We start from the raw sequence: 25,106 nt of genomic DNA, 5'->3' as shown, positions 1-25,106 counted from the left end.
TGAACTGAATCCAAATATTTTATTTTTATCTTCACATTTCAGGAAAAAAAAAAAAAAAACACAAGTCAAAAACTGGTAAGAATTAAAAGTGCAAATCTGCAGATTTCCCACCTCAGATCAGAAACATGTTGGTAACATTCTGCGTTAATGCGGCTCAAACCCAGAAGCATGTTCATTAATCCGTCAAGGACTGTTGAAGCCTCCGTTCAGTCCTTTTGGATCCACGCTGAGACTTCCTGCTGCGACCCGCCAGAACCCAGAGCCTCTCAGGATGCGGGTCGAACCGAACCGGGTCCAGCTGGTCGATCAGCGCCGAGCGTTTTACATCCATGGAGCCACAGCAGAGGGCTCCTTCTGCACCTGCTGGGAAATTACACAGCGTCACACAGAGATGCTGATAACTCAGCTGCACCAACTGAATTATCATTTTCACTTTGAGCCACAACAAGGTCAAGAAGGCTCTTAAAGGGCCGGTTACTCCTGAATATGATGATGAAACCGAAATACTAATGAACCTCTTAAAATTAAATTATATTGAGCGTCTTTTCACATTCCTCCAGGAATTCATAATTGTTTTTGTGATTTTTTTTTATGATCAAAATAATTGATTTTGTGGAGCTACTTTATAAATATTTGAAAGGAATTAGGAATATTGACACTTACTGTATATATGACAGTAAATGTGATTTTGTTGCTCCATCACTGCAAAAACACAAAATCCTACCAAAATTGGTCAAGTTTAGTGCAAATATATTAAAATAAAATGAAACTAACTTACAATTAACTTTCCACAAAATATAAGAGCTTATTTTAAATCAATAATTCCTTAATTTTTATTAAAAGGTACTACTGCACTGGCAGATTATTTCACTTATAGCAAGACTTCTTATAAATGAAATACTTTTTTATTAATATAAAGAAATGATTGACTTAAAATTAGCTCCGATTTCTTGCTGAAAAAATGCTAATAAGTTAGTTTTGTCTTAATTCAAGCACACAACATATTTAGAAACTAGACCACAAAGTAGTTGGTAAGATTTTGTATTCTTGCAGTGAATTCAAACAAATTTCTGGTATTTTTATTTGCATTAGTGAGTTTATTTGTCGTTCCTGACTGTTTTGGCCTGTCACATAAAACCAAAATAAACTGGAGAGTGATTTGAGAACATGTGAAGGATGTAGAAAAAGTTAAAACTGCAAGTCAAACTTTAGTATTTTATTTTATTTCTAAGCAAAAGAATAATTTTGTTTGTGGCACATCAACACGATTTAACGCTTTAGTTTGATTTGTCTTAACTCTGAGCAGGTTCAGTGCATTGAATCCACTGCAGCTGAACAGAGGCTGGACAAAAACAACTCTGGACATTTACAGCCAGCTGTGAAGTGGGTTTAATGGCTGAGCTCACATTACCAGCTGCTTGTTAGAAATCTAACAAAAAACATGTAAACAGCAAAACAAAATTAATATTCCAAATAGTTTCTTCATATGAAACATAAATGACTTCATCCACTTCATGACAGGCTTCTTTAATGCAGAGCAGAGAACTGCCAGCCTATTTCCAGAAGAGGCTAATGTTCCTTCAAGGTGAATTATTATGGTACTAAATTCACCCTTTGCAAGTTTTTATTCTTTCATCTTGGTCTTAAAAAAAGCATCCAGCCGTTTTTTGGTGTCTGGAAAATGAGCCTTTTCAAAAACCTCCAGAAGGCACTGCTCCGTTACCTAGCAACTCCAGGCGAGCCTAGCCCGTTATCTAGCACCTAAGCTGAGTTCCAGCATGTTTGGTCAGCTGGTTTTACCATTGTATGAGCTGTACAATGGCTGCTGGAAAAGACAAGTGTTTTGTTGTTGACTTACCATCCAGAAACCACTTGCTGCGTTCTTGTTGGTTGTGCAGGAGGCTCCATGTCTGCTTTTCAAAGATGTACAGTTGTATATTTATGCATCTGTTTGCAGCCATTTTCATGCGAGTGTAAACGTTGAGTTGGGGGGGCGTGGCCAGCAGCAGATTATTTAAAGTGACAAGATTCCCTAAAACAGCTCAATCTGACTAAAATCTTATCTAAGAATTAGTTTGTGCAAAAAATGTAAAGAACATGTTTTGTATAGGCCATTGATCTATCCGTTAAGTTGAAATTTGTGAACTCCAGTTTGTATCTATCAGGTCGTTTTGGGCTTTCGTTGTGTTTTTTGTACCGTTTTTCTTATTTGTGCAGATCGATAATGTCTTCTGTGAACTTTTAGGACAAATTCTCTTGATTTGGTCGTATTTATAAAATGCATTGAAGCAACAGTTTGGGTATTCCAGGTTTTTTCTCGTTAGCCACGTTGTTGCTGCTAATGCAGCAGATTTTTAAGTGTGTGCTCTTCTGAACAAATTACAATTTTTTCTGAAACTGAAATTTTCATTGACACTAGGATTTAGTGTTCAAAATAATTTTAATATTGGTTTTATTTCACATTTTATCCCAGTTTGGGTGATTTGTTGCAAACATCTGAAAAATTCTGACACTTGCTAATAGCTAGCTTAGAATAATTTTAATACTGCATGAGTAAACTCAAGACAATAGAGATGGCAATAATTGTTATAATTATGTTTACCTTGTTCAGCTCTGGAAAAAGTTCTTGAATGACAATGTCCAGCAGCACATAGGTCAGCTAATCAAGGTAATGAGACAAAAAATAAACATTAAAACAAAAATGTTGTTTAAATACGTGTGTAAACCAGTTTTCAGATACATTTATGTAATGTAGCCGATTACCAAACACACTGTGTGTGCTTCCTGTACCTGTTTGTTGAGAATCGGCTGCTGCAGTCCATCGAAGAGAAGGCGAACGCCCTCGTACTTTGCCTCTTCTCCAATACACTTTCCTAGAAAATCTACAGAAATTTACCCCGTTGAACAATCGTTTGTTACGGAAGCGCACTGCATTCACTAAAAATAAAATTAAACACTATGAAATGAAATAAAGACCTGGAATGTAGCTCATCATCTCCTCGAATGTCCGCTTGGCTCTGCTCTGTTTGTCCTGCGCCGACCGCGGCGGACTGCTCTCGCAGAAAACTGCGTCTGGAACGACATCGGTTCTGTCAGCCACGGACATGCTAATAAGGAGTAGATTTCTGCCAGAAAAACTGACATTTTGAGATTAATCTCAGAAATTTTCTAGAAGAAATAACTTCCTAAGATCAGTCACAAAATTTCATCTATTTTCTATGACATTTTTCACTGTTCTGTCTCAAAGATTTTCTGGAAAAAAGAGGAAATTTTCTGAGTTTCAAATGGCAAAAACTTTTGACTTTTGAAACTCAGAAATTTTGAGGTTTCTAGGCAAGGAAACGAGGAAATTTATGAGCATGAAAAGTCAAAAATTTGCAAGAAAAAACTTTTTTTTTCTGAGTTTCAAATGTCAAAAATTTAAGTTTTTCAGCCCAGATATTTTCTATTTCTTCAAGGAAATTTCTGAGATTAATTTGAAAATTTTGTAGTTATTTTTTAGCAGATGTTTCACATTTGAAGCTCAGAAATGTCTATTTTTTCTAGAAAATTTTTTATATTAATCTCAAAATTTCAGAGATTTTGAGTGTAAATTTCCTCCTTTTTTCTCTCCACATTGGCCCGGGTTTGGCGCTGCGGTCGAAGGCCGGGGCGCTCCAGGAAGTGGCTCATTGTGTTTCCTGCTTACCTCTCAGCAGGGTGATGAGCGAGACCAGCCGGTGCTCCTGCACCACCTGGTTCAGTTTGTGCTGCAGGTAATAATCTGTGTAGGCCTCCAGGCTGTTCTTGAACAGGATCCTGCCGCCCATCAACAGGTGATGAAACCAGTCAGGGATGTGAAACACGACGCGACCTGCCGCAGAGACACAGGAAACATTTAGAACATTACACAAAAATTTTAAACTTGCACAAAGTTTTGGGAGGCTTCAGGAAGTCCCCACTGTTTTATATTTTTGAAAGTAATTTTCTGTCTCTGGTTACTGATGAAGGTCACAAATCCTTCATCAGTTTTCATCAGCTAAGTTTTAATTTAGCGTTTTATTATTTTTTCTAGCTTTGAAAACATTTAGCACACTTAGCTTAAATTTTTCCAGATAAATTAGAAACCACTAATTTACTAGGAAGTTTTGCAAACTTTCAGCTGAATAAAATTCGACTTTTGTGTTCAAACTAGTTATATTCATGCTCTTATTTTGAAGTCTGTTTAGGTAGCAGATCTGTTTCCTCTACAACAAACAAACATGAATGGGCTCTTTGCACCTCAGCTTCCGCGTTCGGGGTAAAGCGGCTCGATTGTTTCCGATCCAATACAAATATCATTTACATTTGGTGCTTGCAGTGCTTGGCCAAGGTTTGTACATCGATCCGAAGCCCCAACAAGTCAGCTGGAGAAAAGTTTTAAGATGTTCGCCTCGTTATACATTCACTGACACGAAGGTGAGTTTTACTTAAACTTTGTGGCTAACATTAACGTTAGCTTATGCTAGTAGGCAATATTCTCGGACATTGTTCTTGTAAAATGTGCTATTTAAGTATCTAAACATTCTAACGGACAATGTATTTACCTTATTTTCAAGTATATTATGTGTGTTTATTGTCGTTAGTGTCACAGACTAACGGGGAGGTTACGGTTCGGGCTTTTTACTTCCGAAGCCTGGCGGAGCTCAACAAGCCTCATAGCTTGACAGTAGCGCAGCTCTGGTGTCAGAGATCTGGTTCAGCTGTTCAGGTTCAAAGTTGCTGCTTTTAGAAAAATATGACCGTGTTGCTTCATGTCTCCGTGTTATTTCGTTTTATTACCTTTGCATGTTTCTTGTGAAGAGCTCAGATAGGACGGTGTTTACAGCAGGATGTACAGGCGGATCAGTAGCTCGGCTGTCTGGCTCTGGTCTGCTCTCTCGTTCCCATAAACTCTTTCAGGCTGAATATAGAAGTGATTCCATGGAAATAACTCAGGGAGGCTCCTTTATTTACCATCCGTATCCCCGGTAGTTTTAGGCTGATCCGGAGTGAAGTGAAGGCTGCAAACTTTGCTGTGCGGCGTTAGCTGGTAGCGACAGATATTTACAAGCCATCTTCAGGATCGCTTGGAAATTAACGAAAACTTAAAAGCCCATTATATTAGGAAGACAACAATGTTAATAGTATTGTTTTTTTGCATCTGAAATACGACTTAGTCTTTTCTACCAGTCATGGTAACTCAAAGCGGGAAAAAAGTGAGCCGCATTGGCTCCTGGAGATGTGACGTCAACGCCTTAGGTGCAATGAGCCCATTGTTTTGAGAGCCTCCTCACATTTTTGTGACAAATGTTATAAACATTTAGCAATTAGCATTAGCTTAGCATTAGCTAAATAGCATGTTGGTATTGTACTTTAAACAATCTTATATTATTCTCTAATTAATTGTATTACTTTTTAATTATCTGCACTTTTCATTGAACTTAACTTCAGACATAAAGACAAGCTACTCAAATTCAAGTGTTTGAATTTAAATACAAATATTTGCCTTTCTTAAATGGAACTACGTTAAACGGTAACACTTTTTAGCCATTTAACTGTTTGATTATCCTACCTGAGCATAAGCAGGGAATGTTTATGATTTAAAGTCAAACTGAGTAAAAAAAACAAGTTTTTTAATAAAGTTAATGTAAAACTCTGATTTGATCTGTAGTTGTGCTGGACGGATTAAATTTACTTTAACTTACCGACATACATTAAATAATCGTACACTCCTTCAACAGTGATCATCTCCATGAAGTAGTTCTGGTTGTGCCTCTTCTCTGTCACTTCTGATCGGTTGGCGTTGTTTTTGAAGAGATCGTTGAAAAGCTGCAACACATTTTAGACTGAAGAAATTAAAATGAGTCTAAACCCCTTGTTTAGATTAAACAAAGGCTGAAACGATGAACCGATTATTGAAATGATCGTCAACCAATTTTGTAATTGATTAATCGCTAACTGCAATATACAGACCTAAAAAACAAAGTCAGAGCAGAAATTGAGACAAAACTTTACAAAAAATATAAACATTTTGCATTTAAGATGGAAAAAAAAACTTTTGTCTGTAAATAAAACTCCTCATGTAGCATAGCTTTGAAAAGAACTTGTTCAAATTAAAAAATCTCTTTTTAAGCATTTTGTCTATCCAATTATTAATCAGTTAATCAATAAATAATAATTACACTGTATTAATATTTAGTCAAGCTGAAAGTTTCACATTTTTTAGCTGCAAATGGATCCTTTGCTTCAACTGATAGAGAACTCTAAAAAGAAATGAAATAAAATGTTTATTTTCTTATGAAAGAAAATTAAATTATTTGTTTATTTGAAAGTTTTAATTTATTTCTGTATTTCTATTACTGTGTAAAAAGGTTTAAGTGGTTACATTCTTTTACATCCGATTAATCAATTAATGGTCAGAGTTAGATTAATTGATTACTAAAATAATTGTTACTTGCAGCCGTAGTAAAGACATGCTTTTCATATTTTAATTCGGAAAATTCTAAGATTGAATAAAAAACGTTTAAGAGATAAATCTGTCAAATATTTAAAATCTGATTAATAGCCAATTAATCAGTACATAAAATATTTGTTATTTGCAGCCTGAAATGAAAACAGTGAGAAAAGTTTAAACCTTTTTATCGTTTTCTGAGGTCGGACTCAGGATGGTGAGTTCGGGTCGGCTGGGTTTGGGTTTGGGAGATTCGCAGGAGTTGAAGAAGGACTGGATGAACGGCTCCAGATGCTGTCCTTTCTGGACAGGAAACGCACATAAATCAAATAAAAAACACACAAAGGAGACAAAACGTTACAGAATTAATTACAAAATGTAACAAACTGTGTTAAATAAATACATTTCATTTGTAAAGTAGTCCGTTTTATTTAAAATAAATAAATTGACTGTTTAACGGTTCTGGGCAACAAAATGTCAATAATGTATTTTTTTAGACAAAATTTTGACATTTGATGAATTAAAAATGCATAGAAACTCTTCTGTACCTCTTTTATCAGTTTGCTTGGCACTGCCTTGATGATTTTCCCTGTAAAAATAAATAAAACAACATAATTTATGATGCATTTCTTCTCCGCTTTGCCCAGCGCAGCTTCCCTCTCCGGTCGCACCGAGGTTCACGTCCGGCAGCATCTTGTCCAGGAACTGAGACTCCATGCTGTGAGGAGACAGGAAGTCGGCCAGCAGCTGGCTGTTGCTCAGCTCTGGATGCTGCAGAAGTCTCTGCAAAAGCACAAAATGAAAAGTGGATTAAAGCACATCTACAAATAAAACAAGTGAAAGGCTGCAGGAGCTTTTTAACTATTAACTTCAAGTCATTTTAGTCTAGTTACTTTAGCTTAGCATAAATATGTGTTGCCAGTTCAGGTTTTTTGGTGCCTGAATCAGTTTGTTGTGCAATAATTATCCAAGTTAAGGCCATTTAAAATGACTGGCTTCAGGATCGCCGGGGTGAATTAAAAAAACATGAGCGTGTGACGAAACAGAAAGCAAAGAAATGCAAATTATTCAAAACAGATGGTAGACGGCCAATTAGATCCTCCATTTCCAAACTGTTTTAAATGAATCGCGTGGGTTTTGATTCAACGTTTAAACACAAATCTCACAGAAACAAACCAGCATTAAATGATTTATGGGATCAAAATGGCTTTCAAAACGTAAAGCTCAATTTAAGATGATAAAACGGCTCGAGTTTCACACAATGTTTGAACGCAACGCTAGACTGGGATTTCAGATCCACAGCAATTTAAATCAGGCTGCAACCAGCGGTTACTCCAGCTTTAATCTATCAATTATTCTGATGATTTATTGATTTTATATGCAAAGTCATTTATATCAGGGTGGAAATGAGTCGAGTTTTGAATTTTCTCCTTTATCTACCTGAAGATACTCCTCAAACTCTTCCCGCTTGGATGTCAGAAACTCGTAATTCTTGGGGCCAATTATTCTCTTGGAGGGCAACTGGGCATCTGGAAATGAACCTTTAAAGAGGATAAAACTGAAAAATGAGTGCATATATAAAAAACTGAGAAGAAATTACCTTTCAGTGTCTTAGGTTTACTTCTAGGCTCCAGTTGGAAGTCTTTAGACTAAATTATTTTTAAAAAAATAACTCCAAATAATAAAAAATATGCAAAAATGCACAAAGTGAAGCAACAATAATCTGAAAACTTGCCGTGAAACTCGGTGAGCTTCGACTCGAGGACGTAAAACTCCAGATATCTCCGGTAGACCGACCAGTGCTCAGATTCATGACCCACTATTGGAAACCAAATATTAAAAATCAGGAAGTTGGACGAGAAATTTTTTATCAAAACCTAAAATTTCTCAAATTAATTATTCTCAGTACAATTTCCAACACTTAGAGAAATCAAAGCAAATTTGATTTACAAAACTGTTGAGATTTTCAGATCTATAAGGAAAAAAAAAATTGAAGTTAATCTCTGAAATTGACAGGAAAAAAATCTGAAATTTTTACATTAATTTCAGAAATTTTCTAAAAGTAAATTTTAAAGTTTGAAAATTGTAAAATTTGCCAGAAAAAAATTCTGAAATTGAGATTAATCTCATAAATTTTTAGTAAAACCTGGAACTTTCTGAACTTTAAATGTCAAAAGTTTGCAAGAAAAAAACTCAGGTATTTTTGGATTAATCTCATGAATTTTCTCAGAAAAAAAGCACATTTCTGAGTTGCAAAGGTCAAAAACCTGCGAGACTCAGATGTTTTTAAATTATTCTCAGATAGATTTTAGAAATAACTTACACAGTAAAAACTGCTGGGTTAAAAACAACCCAATCTGTAACCCAGTGCTGGGTCAAATATGGACAGACTCGACGCTGGGGAGTTTTAACTCAACTGGGTCGATGGTTTGACCAACACACTCGGTTATGGCAACTGGAAATTTGAGTTTCAAAAGTCGAGAATTTGCAAGAAAAACCCAAGAAATGTTTAGATGACACAAAGACATTTTTTATAGAAAAAAAAAACAAGGAAATTATGAAAAGTCCAAAATCTTCAACGTCCAAAACTGGACAAGTCGAAAACGTGAGAATAAAACTTGAGACATTTTTAGATTGTTCTTAGTCGACTTCTCCCCCTAGTGGCCTGGAGGACTTTTCAACTTGTGAAATCTTTGGTGAAAATTTACTTTTTTTTTTTTTTTACAATGCCCCATTGTGTATACCTGACAATGTTTTTCTTAAATTTTCGCAAAGTTTACAGAACAAGAAGCATAAATTTCCCTGAACGATGGCGCTAACTCCCTGAGTTGACCTGCTTTCCTGTCGTTGCGCTCCACGTCGATGCAGAAGACGGGAATCCTCTCTCGCTTCACGTCGTCGTCGTAGAAGTCGATGTACGGGATGGTGATGTTCCAGGCGGAGAGGTTTCGAGGCGTGCTGGGCGTGGACGTCGCCTCCATCGGCGAGTCGTCCTCCAGAACCATCATGGCTTCCTCGACCTTCAGTTGAAAATGCAGCAGGTGTCAGCCATTTTGTGACGCTTCAATCTTCTCCCTCTCTCATTAGCTAGTTTCCTGTCACTTCACTATCAAATAAAAGCCACTAGAGCCAATAAAACCTTTAAAAACAAATCTGCACTGCAAAAATACAAAATATTCAAGTCAAAATTTTGCCAGGAAAAAAAAATCTGAAATTTTGAGATGTATTTCAGAAATTTTCTAGAAAAAATCTTGGAAATTTCTGAGTTTCAAAAGTCAAAAATTTTCCACCTATGAAACTCAGAAATTTGCAAGTATGTTCTAGAAAATTTTGGAGATTTTTTTCTTGCAAATTTTCGACTTTTCAATCTTAGAAAAAAGAAATTCCAAGATTAATATCAGAATTTCAGTCAGTCAGTCAGTCAGTCAGTGAGGGAGGGAGGGAGGGAGGGAGGGAGGAAGGACTAAAACCTGAAATATTTTCTGTGAAAAACTTGCAACAGCGTCTGATTTCCTTCACTCAGTCTCGCCCCCTGGTGGCAGTGGTCTGCCAGCCTGCAGATAATGAGCCGTACTTGATAAAATGTGCTCAGTATGTTCCAGCTGGGGCAGCCGGTCTCACCATGTCGTCCTCCCCCTCCACCAGCCCGTAGGATGGCAGCATGGCGCCCTCCATGGTCGTGCTTTTGAACACTCCTTTGATCTTGCTGCCGATGCGGCTGATCCCGAACGACTCGCCCCTCTTCGACGTGTTCCTGCAGAGCCAAGAGGGCGGAGAGCGAATGATGACCGACCGACCGAGGCTCCGCTTCAGCAGAGCGCATGCAGCCAGAGAGGAAGAACGACGCAGCAGAGGAGGGACGAAGCTACCCAAGACAAAATGCCACTTATCTTACAATGCCAAAAACTCTGCTGGCCCAAAGCAAAAACAGTTAAAGCAGTGAGAGTATTGGCTTCACACGGTCCGATCCGGAAGCTTCGATCAGTAACAAAGGAATTATGCTGGTATTAATCACAAGTCATCCACAAAACAAAGCAGACACTCTGAGTCTGGCAAAAACACAAAATATCACCAAGTGCTTTGGTCTGGATTCTACTGCAAATACCTTCAATTAAGACAAAAGTAAAAGTAACTTTTCAGCTACATGAAGAAGATTGTTTCAAGTCAAAACTTCCTTAATGTTGATTAAAAAGAATGCTGATTCAACTGACAGATTCTTTCACTTGTTACAAGGCGTTTTTCCCATGAAATGATGAAATAAGCTACAACAGAGTATCACGGCCATTGCATATGGAAATAAATAGGAGCCAAAAAAACTGAGAAACTTTTAGACTACTCTCACAAAGCAAAAAACCTGGACATTAGAAAATATGAAAATTTGCTAGAAAAAAACTTGAAAACTTTCTGAGTTTCAAAAGTCAAGTATTTTCCAAAAAAACTCAAAAAATTTAGAGATTAACGTCAGAAATTAAATAAATAAATAAAAAACTCAGAAATTTTGCAAATAAATGAATAAAATTCTAGAATTTTTCTTGAGAAAAACTCAAGTTTCAACTGTTGAAAACTTTCCACTTTTGAATCTCATAAATTTCCTTGTTTTTTCTAGAATATTTCTGAGATTAATCTAGACTTGAAAATTTTTGACTTTTCAGATTCAGAATTGTACAGGGTTTTTTTTCTACAAAAAGTAGAAAAAGTAAAACAATTTGGACTTTAAAATGTCCTTGTTTTTTTTGTAAAATAATTTTTTAGATTAATTTAAAATTTCTGAATTTTTTTGGTTGAAATTTTCTCCTTTTTTTCTGTCTACAATGAACCCAAATCGCTGCCGGAATAACCTGCCAGTGGAACTAGGAATTTTTATCAATATTAATCAACTATGACTTAAAACAAGCCCATATTTCTTGCTGAAAAGTTATCTTTAAGTAATTTGTGTCTAATTTTAAGAGCACTAAGATATTCCCACTAGAAACTAGACTAAAAATACTTGGTAAGAGTTTGTGTTTTTGCAGTGTAGGTTGAGAAACAGAGAGCACACGGGTTCAAACCCAATTAAAGAGACAAGTCACTGCATTGTTAGAAATAATAGGATAAAAACAGGTTTCCATGCAGTTGGCCTACCATGCAGGCGTCTGGGTGGGACTGGGGTCACATGAGGGGACATGGAGGGGGATGGACGGCATGACATCACACAGATGGACCCTGACTTACTTGGGCGATGAGTGGCGGTGGGTTTGCGAGCCGTATGGGAAGTTTGTGAACGTGGACTGGGCATGGAGGGAGCTAAAGGATGCAGGTGAGGAGCTGCCAGAGGCGGTGAAGAGTGAGGACGGGGACTCGGGGCTCCAGTCCCAGGAACTACAGGCAGAACAGGGCCGGGTTCCCCGCGGGGCCGGTGGGGGAGAGGACAGGGCAGGCAGTATGGTGGTCAGGGAATCACAGTGGACATTCAGGGTGCATTCACACCAGCCCTGTTTGGGCCGCTTTAACTCCAGTCCCTTTGCCTAGAAAGTCCGGTTCGGTTGGGGAGGTGAGCGCACAAAATACAAATCTACAACCCTCGGTTTCGGTTTGGTTGAGGTGAACTCTGGTGCTGTTCGAATTTATACATGAACACCAAGTGGACCGGAGACTGCTCCAAAACCAGGAAGCGGACTACAGCACAAGGCATTCTGGGTAAATACCAAAACAAACTCGCTAGCGAGCTAATGCTAGCCTTTAACCAACGACAAAAGAAAAATCCTCCAACCGCTAAAATCTGACGCTACTTTATTTTTGTTTACATTTCACAATCAGTGTTTACTTCTGAGGTTTTCATGTAATTTCCGTCAGTGGGTTTTTGGTTCAGCGCCCCCACAGGTGAGGAGGGGAACAACACAGAGGTCAACTCAACAACACAAAATGAGGGTCAGGCTCCAGTTTTTTATTTTTTATTATAAGAATAAAATCATAGTACTACGAGAATAAAGTCTAGTCTTAAGTCTACTGGAATAAGGTCATAATATTACTAGAGTACAGTCGGAGTAATATGAGAATAAATTAGAAATAACAAGACTAAAGTCTAAATAATACAAGAATAAAGCCATAATATTAGCAGAATGAAGTTGTAAATGTATGGGAACTAACAAAGTTGTATACATTTTTTGTAAAAAGTTACAAAAAATGTATTATTCAAGTTTTTTCTTATTAAAAAGAATTTCTCAAAATATTAAAATGCTTTGTTTCTGATTAAACTCCATTTTAATTCTGCTAATATTGTGACTTTTTTCTTTAAATTAAATAAAAATCCTCATAGCCTGGCCCTGTTACATCATCACACAACTTACAGCATTGCTAATTTAAATAAAAGCCACATTTTAAAAATATTTTCAGTCATTTATAATGTCTTTCTTATCAAATAAAGCGAGAAAATTTAAATGAAATCGTACCTGGTGTGAATAAAATCAGAGATTTTATTTTTAAGCCACATCGCTCAGCCCTAACACAGTGTGAAAGCGAACCGCAGCAGCTGAAAATGTAGTAAATGTGATTTTTGTCCCCAATCGAACCGATTCTACTGGACCGTCAGGTGGGTAAAACACCCTCAGTGACAGACAGAGCACGGCGGTTCCTGGTGGACTGACAGGCCGAGCCGAGGAGGTTTCCCAGCCGCATTTATGAGGAAGGTTAAAAGTATCCACCACTCATCAACTTTCCCACATTTTACCACCAATTTAATCTACTTCATTGGGATTTTATGTGAGAAAGAGATGCCAGTTTTCTAAGTTTTCTAAATCCCGACATTTTGTTTGGTAATGTTTGCAGCGTGGTGCAGTGTTTTGTTTTGCTGGTTGTTTTTTATCTGCAAGTAGGAGCGGACATTTATTGTGTCGTTTATCATTTATCGTCATAAATTTCCTATCATTGTAAGAATTTGATTTATCTTTAACACAATAAATTACAATACATTGTTCTCATGTGAGGTCAGATTTCCGGGAACTTTGTAACTACCAAGAGAGCCATCTTGGTAGGCAGTTGCTATGGAGTTGCTATGACAACAATAAACAAGCCACAAGCTTAGAAGTAGCTCTCACCTTGTTCCCAACAATATAAGTACAACTACAAGTACTGAGTACTCCACCCACCTCTTTGTAATACTTAGATGAATATCAGTAATATTTACTGCAGTACTTGCTGCCAAACTAGAAAAACGTACTTAATTAATGGAGCTAAGACGAATATATATAGTTTTGTGCTGCGCTTGCCTACCAACATGGCTCTGATCACTTCCAGTTCAAACCAGAACCTATGTCTTGATGTTTAGAAACTCTTAAACTGTTCTTATTGTTTTTTTGTTTACTATTTTCTCCACTTTTCTTTCAATAAATGTGGATATGATTAAATGCCGTGTGTGCATTTTAGTGATAAAATTACACTTCTTTATGTGATTGGTGTCCTGAAGAAGCTTATTGGAAATGGACAAGTGTTTTTTAAGAGTATATTTCTGTTTGTCAGGAAGTCGTTGCCATACAGCTACCCCAAAAAGCAGCAATAAATAGATGGTATTGACACTTTTATTGTTATTACAATAGTGCCACAAAATATTGCAATAAAACTTGAAGTTCATATCACCCACCCCTATTTGCAAGGAATACTCTGATTGGATAAAAAAAAAAAACAACTTGTTGCCTAGCAATGAGGTGAGAGAGCCTGGCAGCCGCCATGCTTATGAGACAGTGGGGCAAACCCTGCGTACTGTTTTATAGCTTTATCCTGCTTTACATGTATTTTCAGTTGAGATATATGATTCAACAAGGCTGGAACCAATTCACACTTTTCAGACGTGCATGGTTTTAATTCAAATCCACAATTTGTTTGTCTATCACATAAAATCCCAATAAAATACATTGAAGTTTGAGGAAAGTCTGTGGAAAAGTTAAATGGATGTAAATACTTTCACAAGGCCTTCAATAGGATAATTTACACAATCAATGAATACACCAGTAAACCTACTTTCTGATCATTCATATTTAGGTTTTTAATAGATAATATTAATCAATAAGTGAAGCACACACACACAACAGCCATCTTTCTGAATCTCCCCACCAAATAAACTCTTATTTAGGAGTAAAATGTAGAATGTAATGAATTTATGAATGATTATTATACAGCTAAAATGCTAATGCTAATGCATTCGACAGTATTCTGAGCCAGCGCCCTGGTCAGGCAAGGAAGAAGCGTCTTTTATATGTTGCGTGCATCCCTGTTAAGCCAGTCACGGGTTTGGTCATCACACTGATGCCTCATACTCACCGAATGTCATCCAAACTGACGCTATTTCTGGAACAATATGCACAAGGAGTTAGCTACCTACACAGCACACGCCGTGACGTTAAAGTAAAGCTAGAGCGATCCAACCCCAAGTCTCTGGTTAAACTCTGCTAGTGCACTGCCTGTGGTTTTACAAGACACATCGAAAATAACAGACCCTTTTTAATATACACATTATTTCCTTCAATCACGATGTTTTGACTCGTCTTAATGAATTTCACATTGAGAGAGAGACTGTTTTGGCTGCTGCAGCACTCCGTCTTTCTGTCGTGTGACCTGGGACTTTCCTAGGTTGGTTTTTATTAAATTTTACTTTAATTTCATTTATTTGATTAGGACAGTGCACGTTAGTCAACATTACTACAATTCATGGCAGCATAAATTTGCAGGAATTAGCACTAAAGCTAATTTAAACTGGTTTATGTCTGGAAGAGCTCCACAGAAAGCAGCTGAAACACAACATAATTACAACAATAAAATGAAAATATTAGTTCTATAAACTTATTTTGTAAGCCAAGTCTTCATCTGATTAACTGTGACATACTGAATTATCAACAAGATGTATTAAAAACAGATCAAACATGCTAATGTTAACGCTGAGCAGTTTTAAAGGCAACTCTGCCAAACACTAAAGAAATCTATACAAACATCTGACTTTGTCAGTTATCTCATTATTCTGGTTTAGTAAATATAAATTATTCTGGTAATCCTAGCTGATCTAAAACAGGAAAGTTTAGTCTGATTTAACGTTAAACATTGAGAAAAAATGTTGTCTTTTTATGCAGTGCATGTAAATATCCTAGTTTTAACTGTATTTCAGATGTAATCGTAAATATTTGAGACTAAAGTCGAATGATGTGAACATAAACGATGCAGCAGATAATAAATCAGAGATCCAGTGGGTCGTGACCTCTTAGTGGAGATTGCTATGATAAACAAAATACTTCATGTTGAGTTTGGATGCTTCGTTGTATCTGATTTATTAATTAACATCCCCATCAAAATGTTACACTAAGTCACAGTTCATTTCTATTGATCTTTAGAGCTTTAAAAAGAAACTGATGGTAAGCTACAACCTACCTGCTCATCTTTGAGTTCCTGGCTGGAGACTCCGCCCCCCTGAGAAGCTGTCGAAAGTACTGCAGGAAAAAACTAAGTGAGTAACGACCACTCTGTAGGTTTGGTACAGCATATAAACTCTAGTATTTAGAAATAAGATTTTAAAAAATCTTATTATTATTATCCTGAAAGAAATATGATAATAACTGTTGACTGCGGACAATGTCTGATGACAAGGCTGGAAACAGATGTACATCTTTGAAAAGCAAAAGTGGAGCCTCCTGCACAACCAGCAAGAATGCAGCAAGTGGTTTCTGGATAATAAGTCAACAACAAAACACTTGTCTTTTCCAGCAGCCATTGTACAGAGCATACAGCGGTAAAACCAACTGACCAAATGTGCTGCAGCTCAATTTGGGTTGCTAGGTAGTGGGCAGAACTCTGCTGGGGTTGCTAGGTAACGAGCTTTACTTCACTGGGGTCACTAGGTGAGGGACAGTGCCTGCTGAGTTGTGGTGATATATTCCATAAAAACAGTAACTTACTGCCAGAAAAGGGCTGGGTGTTTGTTTTTAAGTGGCTGGGTCGTTTTTAGAAGCAGTTTAGAACCAAATGGAAGTATAAAAATGTGTAAAATGTGAATTGTTCAAAATATGTCTCCATTAAAAATCTTTTTATTGACTTAGATTGAAAGCTTGTAGTGAAATCATTGATTTGCTGCTTCAGTTACTGACCTCGTCGCTGTGACAGAACATCGGGGTGAAAACATTTTCCAGGAGCGACAGAACGTGCTCATAGGCTTCAAACAAACACCTCATGGTCTGCAGTTTCACCACCTCTGCATACGGGCCTTCAGCAACTGATACCACACAGAAAACAGAAAAAGAGATACATGCAAACGATCTGTTAGATTTTAATATAAAAAGAATAAAAGATCTCATTTAACTTACCATCTCATTGGTTTGCCAGACTAACATGATTATAAAAATGGCCAGAAAAGCAAGTTTCATTACAAATATGCGCAAAACTTTGACAATATTCCACTAATGTAAAAAAACAAAAAAAAAAACATAATTGTGGCGTTTCCATTAAATAAGAAACACATGAATAAGTTTGTTCACAAGTTAAGTCATCAAGAATCTTCATCCTCCCATTTCCTGTTGTCGTCTTCGTCTTTTCAGCCAGTAGTAACATCCAGTTGAATCATGTTACTCGTGTGTTGTCAAAAAAAGAGTTTCTATTGCAGTTTTGCAAAATAAAACCAATTTTGTTACGGCCAAAAACAAACACCTAATCTTACCGGTAAAATTTTTAATAAAAAAACGAGCGCGTGATTATTAGAGAGAAAATATGAGCACAGACTTTAAGCATCAGAGAATCTGACAGTTTTCTTTACTTTGGCAAAAGTAAAGAAAAAAATATCCAAGTGTCCATAACAGCAACTTAAATCCACTAAAGGTAAATGAAATGTGCTTTTCTGAAAGCGTTCAGGGTTACGTACTGTTCCTGATTTCCTCCACTATGAATGGGTCGAAGCGGATCTTGTCGATGCTCTCGTCCAAGCAGTAAGTCTCGTAGATCTTCTTCACCTCTTCATGCAGCATCATCTTCTCCGAGTCCGACAGCTCCGGGCACAAAATCCTGTCGTTGAACTCCTCTGGGAAGTCGGGAAAGTTGGACACAACCGAGTCACTGTGTGCAAGACTTTCATGGGACAGAACAGCAGCTGGCGTATCGATCGAAATATCGATACCAAGATAAGTATTGGTATCGGATAAACATTTTTATTTACAGCTTCTCTTCCATATGTCTAGCAAATTACTCAAGTTCATGCAGAAATTAAAATGGCAAATATCAAGATCTTACATTTAAATTTCATACCCTTGTAATGTTTGCATTCAAAATGTTTGCTTTCTTTCAAATACAATCTGTCTAATTTCCCCATAAGTGCAATTTTATCATCATCTATTCAGCTGAAAAATAAAAAAAACACTTTTGTAAAGATATATACCTAAAATTTAAAACTGGCCTAACATTTTACCTTGAACAGGTCAGGATAGGTCTGCAGGTCACACAAAACATCTCCATTACACTTTTTTCACAAAATCATTTTCACAATGGCTTCTTTTCTAGAAGCCATTGTACAGCACATACAGCATACAGAAGCAGTTGAGACCCAAATGAAAGTATAAAAATGTGCAAAATGTGAATATTTCTCCACATTTTCAAATTATTCAATGACAGTGCCACTTTTTTCAATATTGGATATATTGGCCCTGTATTTTTCTTATACTTGGTATCAGAAAAATTGCAATTATGGCCTCCCTGCAGAAGGTGAAATAACTGACCTGTTTTTGTCCAGGTGTGAACAGGAAACACTCACCTACGGCGAGACAGAACTGGAGGACGTGAACGGCTCCTTCCTGTTTGAGGAAGTTCATAAAACGAAAGAGAAGGTCCTGCTGCTCTCTGATTTCCTTCAGCTCCAGCTTGAGCACCTGGTGCAGGAAGAAGCAGACCGTTTAGGTGCTTATTTGGTGATATAGCTAATAATTTATCAATATTCTATATGAAGAACAAACACTTGCTGAGGGCTTTTTGTTACGAGAATCTGAATATTTCTGTAAAAATGGAACCAGCGCTGAAGTTGGCTCTGTTGCTTCTTCAGGCTAAAGAGACAAAAATACAGTAAATTCATTATACATATTACATGAAGGCTTCCTGTTAGCAGATATTAAGCTATAACTATACTACAGTACAAACATACTTTGCATTTGATGCACACTTCTGTATTAAAAATAGGGATTCACTTATCGATTAGTTGTTATTTCTGTTGTTTTGTTTATTTTGGACATTTAAAAGGTCTTTCAGTTCCAGTGTTAAATGCTCAGTAGAATTTAATGATCTTTCATCATGTGTTCTTGCATTACAGTGACCTGACAGTATCAACTAGAAAAAAAAATCTGAATCCACCAATCAGATTAGCTAGCTGTCTAGCTAACTAGCTACAAAGATAGATAAATACTGTATTGATCCCCAAAGGGGGGAAAATTTGTTTTTTAAACATCTGTGATCAGCCAGCAAACTGCAGCTGGTGCACCCCTGATCCTAAATGTCATATTTTCTATTAACTGTAAGCAAATAAAATGTCATAATTAACAGAAATAAAGGGTTGAAAACAGTCTATGTAATTAATCTATAGCATGTGTTTCAGTAGCTGTGTTTTCATTGACTGTATAATTGCGCTATTTGTCATTTTGAAAATAAATTTGCTTAATGGAAACATGGAAATTTTGATAAAATTTTCAAAGGTGTGTTTTGTGGTAATGGGAATAGGTTTTCCACATCGCATTTAACAGAAACACCACAATTGTAAAATTAGTGGAATATCAACAATGTTTTGCTTACATTTGTGATGGAAATGCTGCTTCTCACTCAAATAAATTAACTGTATTCTTATTTATTAAATATGTTTGTAAATAAATCATAAACTACATCCACTCTGCAACATCAAGACAGAAATAAAAAACATGTTGGTGAAATTTGATCAAAGGTTGAAGTACTCACAGGGGAATTGTCGATAAATATTAAAATTAAATGATTCACTGTGTCCTGAAGGGAAACAAACATATTTTCTATCAGCAGGAGGTTTAAAGTGACAGCAGCTCTAAATGGATCTGAACTCACCGGGTCGGCCAGGTAGTCCATCGAAGGCAGGAAGACAGAACCGGCCAGAACTTCTCTGATCAGCAGAGTCAGAGATCTGTTGGAGACAATAAAACAAAATCCTTCAAGACAACAAGCCCGAGTGTTCACACCCACTCAGCAGGCAGACTGTTTCACTTCTGAGGTGGAAAAATAACATCGCAATAATTACAATAAAATAGACTAAACAGTTTGGCTGTAATGGTTTGACGTGTTTGTAATAATAAAATATCTTAACTTTATGGAAAAATTAGGGGGGGGGGAAGCAGCCAAAAGAAGTAGAGGAAGAATCAGGTGGGACCAAATGTAACTTTATGACTGAAGGGAACTGGAATTTCACTGTAAAAAATACAAAATGTTATTAAAACATCCGAATTCTGCAGTGCAAATATCTCAATATGTTTAGACTAAAAAAAACTAACTTACAAGTAACTTTTCATCAACATGTAGGAACTTGTTTTAAGAAGAAAAACTCAATTTCCATTGGCAGATTATTTCACCTATAACACTGGAAAAATGTCTTGTTATTAAAGAAATAATCTACCAATGAATGAAGTACATTTCCATCAATATTAAAGGATTATTAACCAAACTCACATAGCTAGCTGAAAAGTTATTTGTAAGTTAGTTTTGTCCTATTTTAAGATATTTGTTCTTGAACCTAAACAAAATATGTGGAAAGATTTTTTTGTTTTTGCAGTGAAGGATTCGGGTCAGTTTTTTTCAAAACGTTTGATATATTTAAACATGTTTTATAAGTCAAATAAAAGCTGAATTGGGTGCAGAAAAGTTGGCTTTACAGTAAAAGTTTCTGGATTTACAAGACTTTTCTTATTATAAGAACTTGGTTATAAAAACAAATACTTTGTGCTGTGCTTAAATTTCAGGTCAAAAATAATTTTACCCTGATTACATTTTTTTATCATTCTTGAACTGCAGTTGTGGGCCGAAGAATAATCAGTCCATGGGCCACAAACGGGCCCGGGCCGCACTTTGGACACCCTGCTTTATTTGGTAATTAAACTCACATTTTTTGCATTGGAAACACAAACTTTAATGTATTTTTGTTGGATTTTATGAAGGAAAAAAAATCGAAGCAATGCAAGTTTTAAAGTGTGAAGGAAAGAAGACATTAAATTTATTATTTTTAAATAAAAATACACATAACGTTGCATGTGTGTGAATTCGGCCCTCTTTTTCGTAGATTCACATTTTGTTGTAATTCCATATGAACATATTGACTTTTACTCATTCTTATTTGGAGATTAATTTAAATAAAAAAGGATTCATCTACGCAACTTTGGGCGCTGCAGTTTGTATATTTTGTGCTGCAGCGGTGCGCTACCTGCAGTCTGTGCCTTTGGGCGGCAGGATGTAGGGGAAAAGTATCTCAGTCAGCTTCCTCAGGTAGAGGAGTTCATCTCTGCGGCTGCGCAGCGCCACGTGGAGATCCGGACCGAACTCATCCAGCGCTGCTTGTTGAAGATACTCTGCGTTCTTCACTGCTCCGAACAACAAAACGTAAAGTTACACCTGCAGTACCGATCGCGACCTACAGGAGGCAGTGTGCTGAAACCAGGAATACCTTTCTGCCTGGCTTTGCTGATGATCTCAATGTGTTTCATGGAAACTTTCAGGAGCTTTCTAGTAATGAGTGAAGCCACGTCCACCTTTGAGGAAACAGAGAGATTAAGATAAAATCTAATAATAAAAATAATAAAAATGTTAGGATTTGTTACCTTTTGAATTCGGCGGACCAAGACAGCAGCGAGGAAGCGTAACGTCACCCTCAGCTCATCAACAAATGAGTCGTCATCTGTGATTTCTCTGGAAGACGTCATTCAGTCACTTCAAATCGAGCAGCATCACATTTTACACCCAAATATAAATGTTAAAGGTGCTAGAATGGCTCTATAGGCGATTCAAAATATATTCATCAAGATTTTTACCCATTTTAGTCTGTTTAGTTCTGCCTATTTTGAGCTCTTTTCAGAATGAGCGGTAAAACCAGCTGAACAAACGTTGCTAGGTAACAACGTTGGGCTCTGCTGGGGTTGCTAGGTAACGGCGTTGGGCTCTGCTGGGGTTGCTAGGTAACGCCACAGTGTGCCGTTACATTCTGGGGGTTTTGAAACAGACAAAATTCATTTACTTATTACCAAAAAATGGCTGGGTATTTTATTTTTAAGCACTTTGGCTGTTTTTAGAAGCAGTTGAGACCCAAATGGAAGTATAACAAAACAATCAAAAAATTTATTTTTCATAATACGTCCCCTTTAGCAGAAAAAAAAAACCTACCTGTACCAGGGATATACCACATTCTCTAAGACAAGCTCCAGAATCTGTGAAAAATAAAAATATTACATGAGATCAGTGGATTCAGAACAGCTTTTATTGTTTGTTTTAATTGTAATGTCACACCTCAGATAGAGAAGCGTCCACCTTCGAGGGTATTTTCAGGTCAAGCCATGGCTGATAGTTTTCCAGCAACAAAGTTGGTCTGGGAAGCAGAAAAATCACAGAATTACACACAAAGAAGAGCTAAAGTCATTTCTGACCACTACCTGGCGCTAGTAGTTTTCAATTTCTTTGTCTCCAAATTAGTTTCTTTATTTCAGGGATGTCCAAACTTTTTGTCAAGTTTCCAAAAATCAATCAAGCAAATACAGCAATCAAATTTTTATTTTTTTGTGAGAAAGGGATTCATCATACATCCAAAATGTAAAACTGATTTTGCAAGTTTGCTGTATTAAAAGAAAAGTATTTAGTTTTCACATTATTTTTGGCTCGATTAAAAAACAGGATTTTGGTCAAAATATTTTCTATATTTAGCCGAGTTTAATAAATTAAATAAAAATTGATTTGGGTGCAGCAAAGTCGGCTTTTCACTAAAGTCATGTTTAATTGAGTACGTTCAAATCTTACTTGACATGTTATGAAGTCATACCTGTGTCTTTTGCATTTAATCTTTCCACATACAGCACAGCTGTGGCCCAAAGGAAACAGCTCCTGCTGGAAGGACTGAGGGAGAAATTAACTCACATTATTAACCTGTTACAGTAACAAAATAAAATCAGAGTTTTACAACAGCATGTCTGGGTCATTAGATTAAAAGATTTTCAGCAAAAAAATATGGAAATTTCAAAACTTTTTGATTTTTCAAACACGGAAGTCACCATGTTTTTTCTGGAAAATTTCTTATATTGGTCTTATAATTTCTAAGTTTCCACTCAAATATTTTCAATTTTTAAAACGCAGAAATTTCCTCGTTTCTTTTTCAGAAAATTTCTGAGATCAGTATCAAAATTTCTGAAATTTTTGGTCGAAAATTTACTCTTCCTTTTTGATTTTGTAATCTAGGTCGCAGTAGTCTGACCAACCTTTGTTTTTGGTTTAATGGACACGAATATGTTTGGTAGCAGAGACTCGGGACCCAGTGAGCAGTAAAACGTAACCACACCCGCCAGGAAGGACCAAAACACCATGATAATATGAATATATCTACAAACAAAACAAATCACATAATTAATAATCACATGCAAAACAAACATTACGTCATCCCAGGTCAACATGTGATGCGTTCAGGGACCCCGAGCGGCGTTTACTTGCCTGTTTAGCAGCAGAGTGGTCAGCAGTAAGACCAGCAGGAGAAAACAGAAAACTGGGTACTGCCTGCCGAGCTCCCTGACCCGGTCCAGCTTCATCCCGCGACTCGTCAGCTGCAGAAAAGCTCTGATGCTGCCCATCTTCCCTATAATCCATGAAAACAAAAACACGCTGCAGCGTCGGGTTCTGGGAAATTTACTGCATTTTATTTATCAGTCCAACACTTACCGCCGGTTTACGGCCGAGCAGAGGCAGGAAAATAACACAAAGGTTGCTGGATGGCTGGATGATCAGCGCAGGCGTGGTGCCCGTCTGCAGCTGTTGGGATTAAGATCACGCAGCATGGTTCCTCCCGGAGCTGCGGGTCTAATGGCTGCGGTACTGGCTGTCAGCCCGGTCCGTGGAGGGGCTGCTGCCGGTTGTCAACACCGGAGACGCGTGATGTCACCGCGCTCGCCGCCAGTTCGGCCTCTGGTTCCTGTAGTTCTCACCAGTACCAAACACTACACCTTCCCGACATGTGGATTTGCTTCTTCATCTGGGTTTATTCGCAAATCATGACTGCGGTTAAATCATGAGGTGCTAAAATATCCGGACATGTTTCAAAAAGTTGATATTCCATTAAATAAGTCATATAAATTTAAGCTAAATAAGGAAAAAATATTTGTTTTGATTCGTTTTAAAATTTTTTAAACAATAATAATAAATATTATTCAGTGGTGCCTCCAAGGGGTGGCAATGTGGGGGCCATGACCCCTGCTTGAAAAACACTACTACCCAATCTTAGTTCCCACAAGTCTGAACCGAAAGTCATTCACGGCATCTTAGCAGGCAAGCGTACATACAACAAAAATAAAATATGTGGGCACTCTTCACCAGTGTGCACATGCCCAAATTCACCATGGAGGAGCTTTGCAACCTTAAATCCACAGACATATACAATAAATTTTTAGTGGATTTTTAAAGGACATATGACCACTTCACATGAACGACAAGGTTCTGGTGACTGGCAGAATAAGTACATGTAGTAACATACACATAGGCTACATGTCCGCCTTAGCTTGGAGGTAAAAGCTACATTAGCTAAGCTAATTTTGGTAGTTCAGCAGTAAGTACAACAGTAAATAATGGGTAGAGTACTCAAAAATTGTGATCTAGTAATAGTTACGTACATGTCTTATTTGTAAATTAAATAGGAACCAGGTGAGAGCTTTGTTTATTGTTGTTATAGCAACTTCCTGCCAAGATGGCAGGAAGTTCTCAAAAGTGTGACACATCACATGAGAACTGATGTATAGAAAGTTTTCAGGTGATGTCACTTCCAGGAACTTTGTATCTAGCAGTCATCTTAGTAGGTACCAAAATAACTGTCATGACAGTTGCTATGGTGTTGCTATGACAATAAACAAGTCACAAGCTTAGAAGTTCTCCCCTCATTCCTATTTAAGTACATTTCAACTATTATTTGATTAAAATATTTGAGTACCTCTAGTATTACTAAAATATCTGTGATATTTACTGTACTACTTACTGAGCTAAAATGGACATGTAGCCTACTAGTATATTACTACATGTACTCCGACAGTCACCAGAACCTTGTTATTCATGTGAAGAGTTTGAAATCCATTGGAACGTTGTTCATCTATGCTTTGCGGTGAATTTGCCTACCAAGATGGTGCAGAATACGTCTGGTTCAGACTTGTAGGAACTATGTACACACCCTCTGCAGAATTCATGTTCAAGGGCACAAATACAACTTTTAAATCCAAATCTACTTACAAAAATGTTGAATTCAACTCAAATTTATTTTCTCCATGTGTTCTGGGAACCTTCTGTTCTCATGGTAACTAGGACTTCCTGTACTCTTTGACTCTAAAGTACATCTTGGTTCACCCAAATCTGCTTTTAATTGCAAATGAGGATCGACCTAGATCCCATTTTCATTGCGTTTTTCAGTTTTCTTGAATGGAGCCCA

General features: G+C 37.0%; 1 protein-coding gene and 2 long non-coding RNA genes across 5 annotated transcripts; 2 read left to right on the top strand and 1 right to left on the bottom strand.

The window, feature by feature from the left end:
• On the bottom strand, positions 1 to 23,609 carry LOC106926327 (sorting nexin-14). Of its 3 annotated transcripts, XM_088002443.1 has the most exons (30): positions 23,360 to 23,609; positions 23,135 to 23,276; positions 22,906 to 23,026; positions 22,473 to 22,546; positions 21,947 to 22,025; positions 21,824 to 21,867; positions 21,265 to 21,352; positions 21,111 to 21,195; positions 20,871 to 21,027; positions 19,508 to 19,583; positions 19,388 to 19,432; positions 18,409 to 18,489; positions 18,204 to 18,318; positions 17,322 to 17,477; positions 16,555 to 16,679; positions 15,842 to 15,900; positions 11,663 to 11,809; positions 10,073 to 10,205; positions 9,285 to 9,471; positions 8,187 to 8,270; positions 7,892 to 7,992; positions 7,123 to 7,234; positions 7,000 to 7,040; positions 6,635 to 6,754; positions 5,706 to 5,829; positions 3,689 to 3,853; positions 2,977 to 3,072; positions 2,791 to 2,882; positions 2,603 to 2,659; positions 1 to 363 (listed from the first exon to the last, which is right to left on the bottom strand). In XM_088002443.1, the coding sequence occupies exons 2-30, from the start codon at positions 23,269 to 23,271 to the stop codon at positions 322 to 324; spliced, it is 2,943 nt and encodes a 980-aa protein (XP_087858569.1). In that variant the 5' UTR covers positions 23,272 to 23,276; positions 23,360 to 23,609; the 3' UTR covers positions 1 to 321. The 3 variants fall into 3 exon arrangements, with proteins under 3 accessions (XP_087858569.1, XP_014856728.2, XP_014856721.2); XM_015001242.2 differs by lacking the exon at positions 11,663 to 11,809 and having other exon boundaries at positions 1 to 360; positions 23,360 to 23,608; XM_015001235.2 differs by lacking the exon at positions 11,663 to 11,809 and having other exon boundaries at positions 23,360 to 23,607.
• On the top strand, positions 3,996 to 7,256 carry LOC148152859 (uncharacterized). The gene is made up of 2 exons (XR_015761927.1): positions 3,996 to 4,437; positions 7,099 to 7,256. It is a non-coding gene; the product is annotated as an uncharacterized LOC148152859 (long non-coding RNA).
• On the top strand, positions 9,364 to 10,517 carry LOC148152858 (uncharacterized). The gene is made up of 2 exons (XR_015761926.1): positions 9,364 to 9,492; positions 10,097 to 10,517. It is a non-coding gene; the product is annotated as an uncharacterized LOC148152858 (long non-coding RNA).
• Positions 23,610 to 25,106: the final 1,497 nt, after the last annotated feature.

The sequence above is a fragment of the Poecilia mexicana genome, unplaced genomic scaffold (genome assembly GCF_051168715.1).
Source record: "Poecilia mexicana isolate PSO_F unplaced genomic scaffold, ASM5116871v1 scaffold_22, whole genome shotgun sequence".
Lineage (NCBI taxonomy): Eukaryota > Metazoa > Chordata > Actinopteri > Cyprinodontiformes > Poeciliidae > Poecilia > Poecilia mexicana.
This window is presented reverse-complemented; position numbering and strand designations above follow the sequence as displayed.

Coding starts and splice junctions, on each gene's coding strand:
- LOC106926327 (XM_088002443.1), bottom strand. CDS start 23,271: ATGGGCAGCATCAGAGCTTTTCTGCAGCTGACGAGTCGCGGGATGAAG. Junction 19,433..19,507: donor TGGACTACCTGGCCGACCCG/GTGAGTTCAGAT, acceptor GTTTCCCTTCAG/GACACAGTGAATCATTTAAT. Junction 3,854..5,705: donor CGATTATTTAATGTATGTCG/GTAAGTTAAAGT, acceptor TCTCTGCGGCAG/GTCGCGTCGTGTTTCACATC.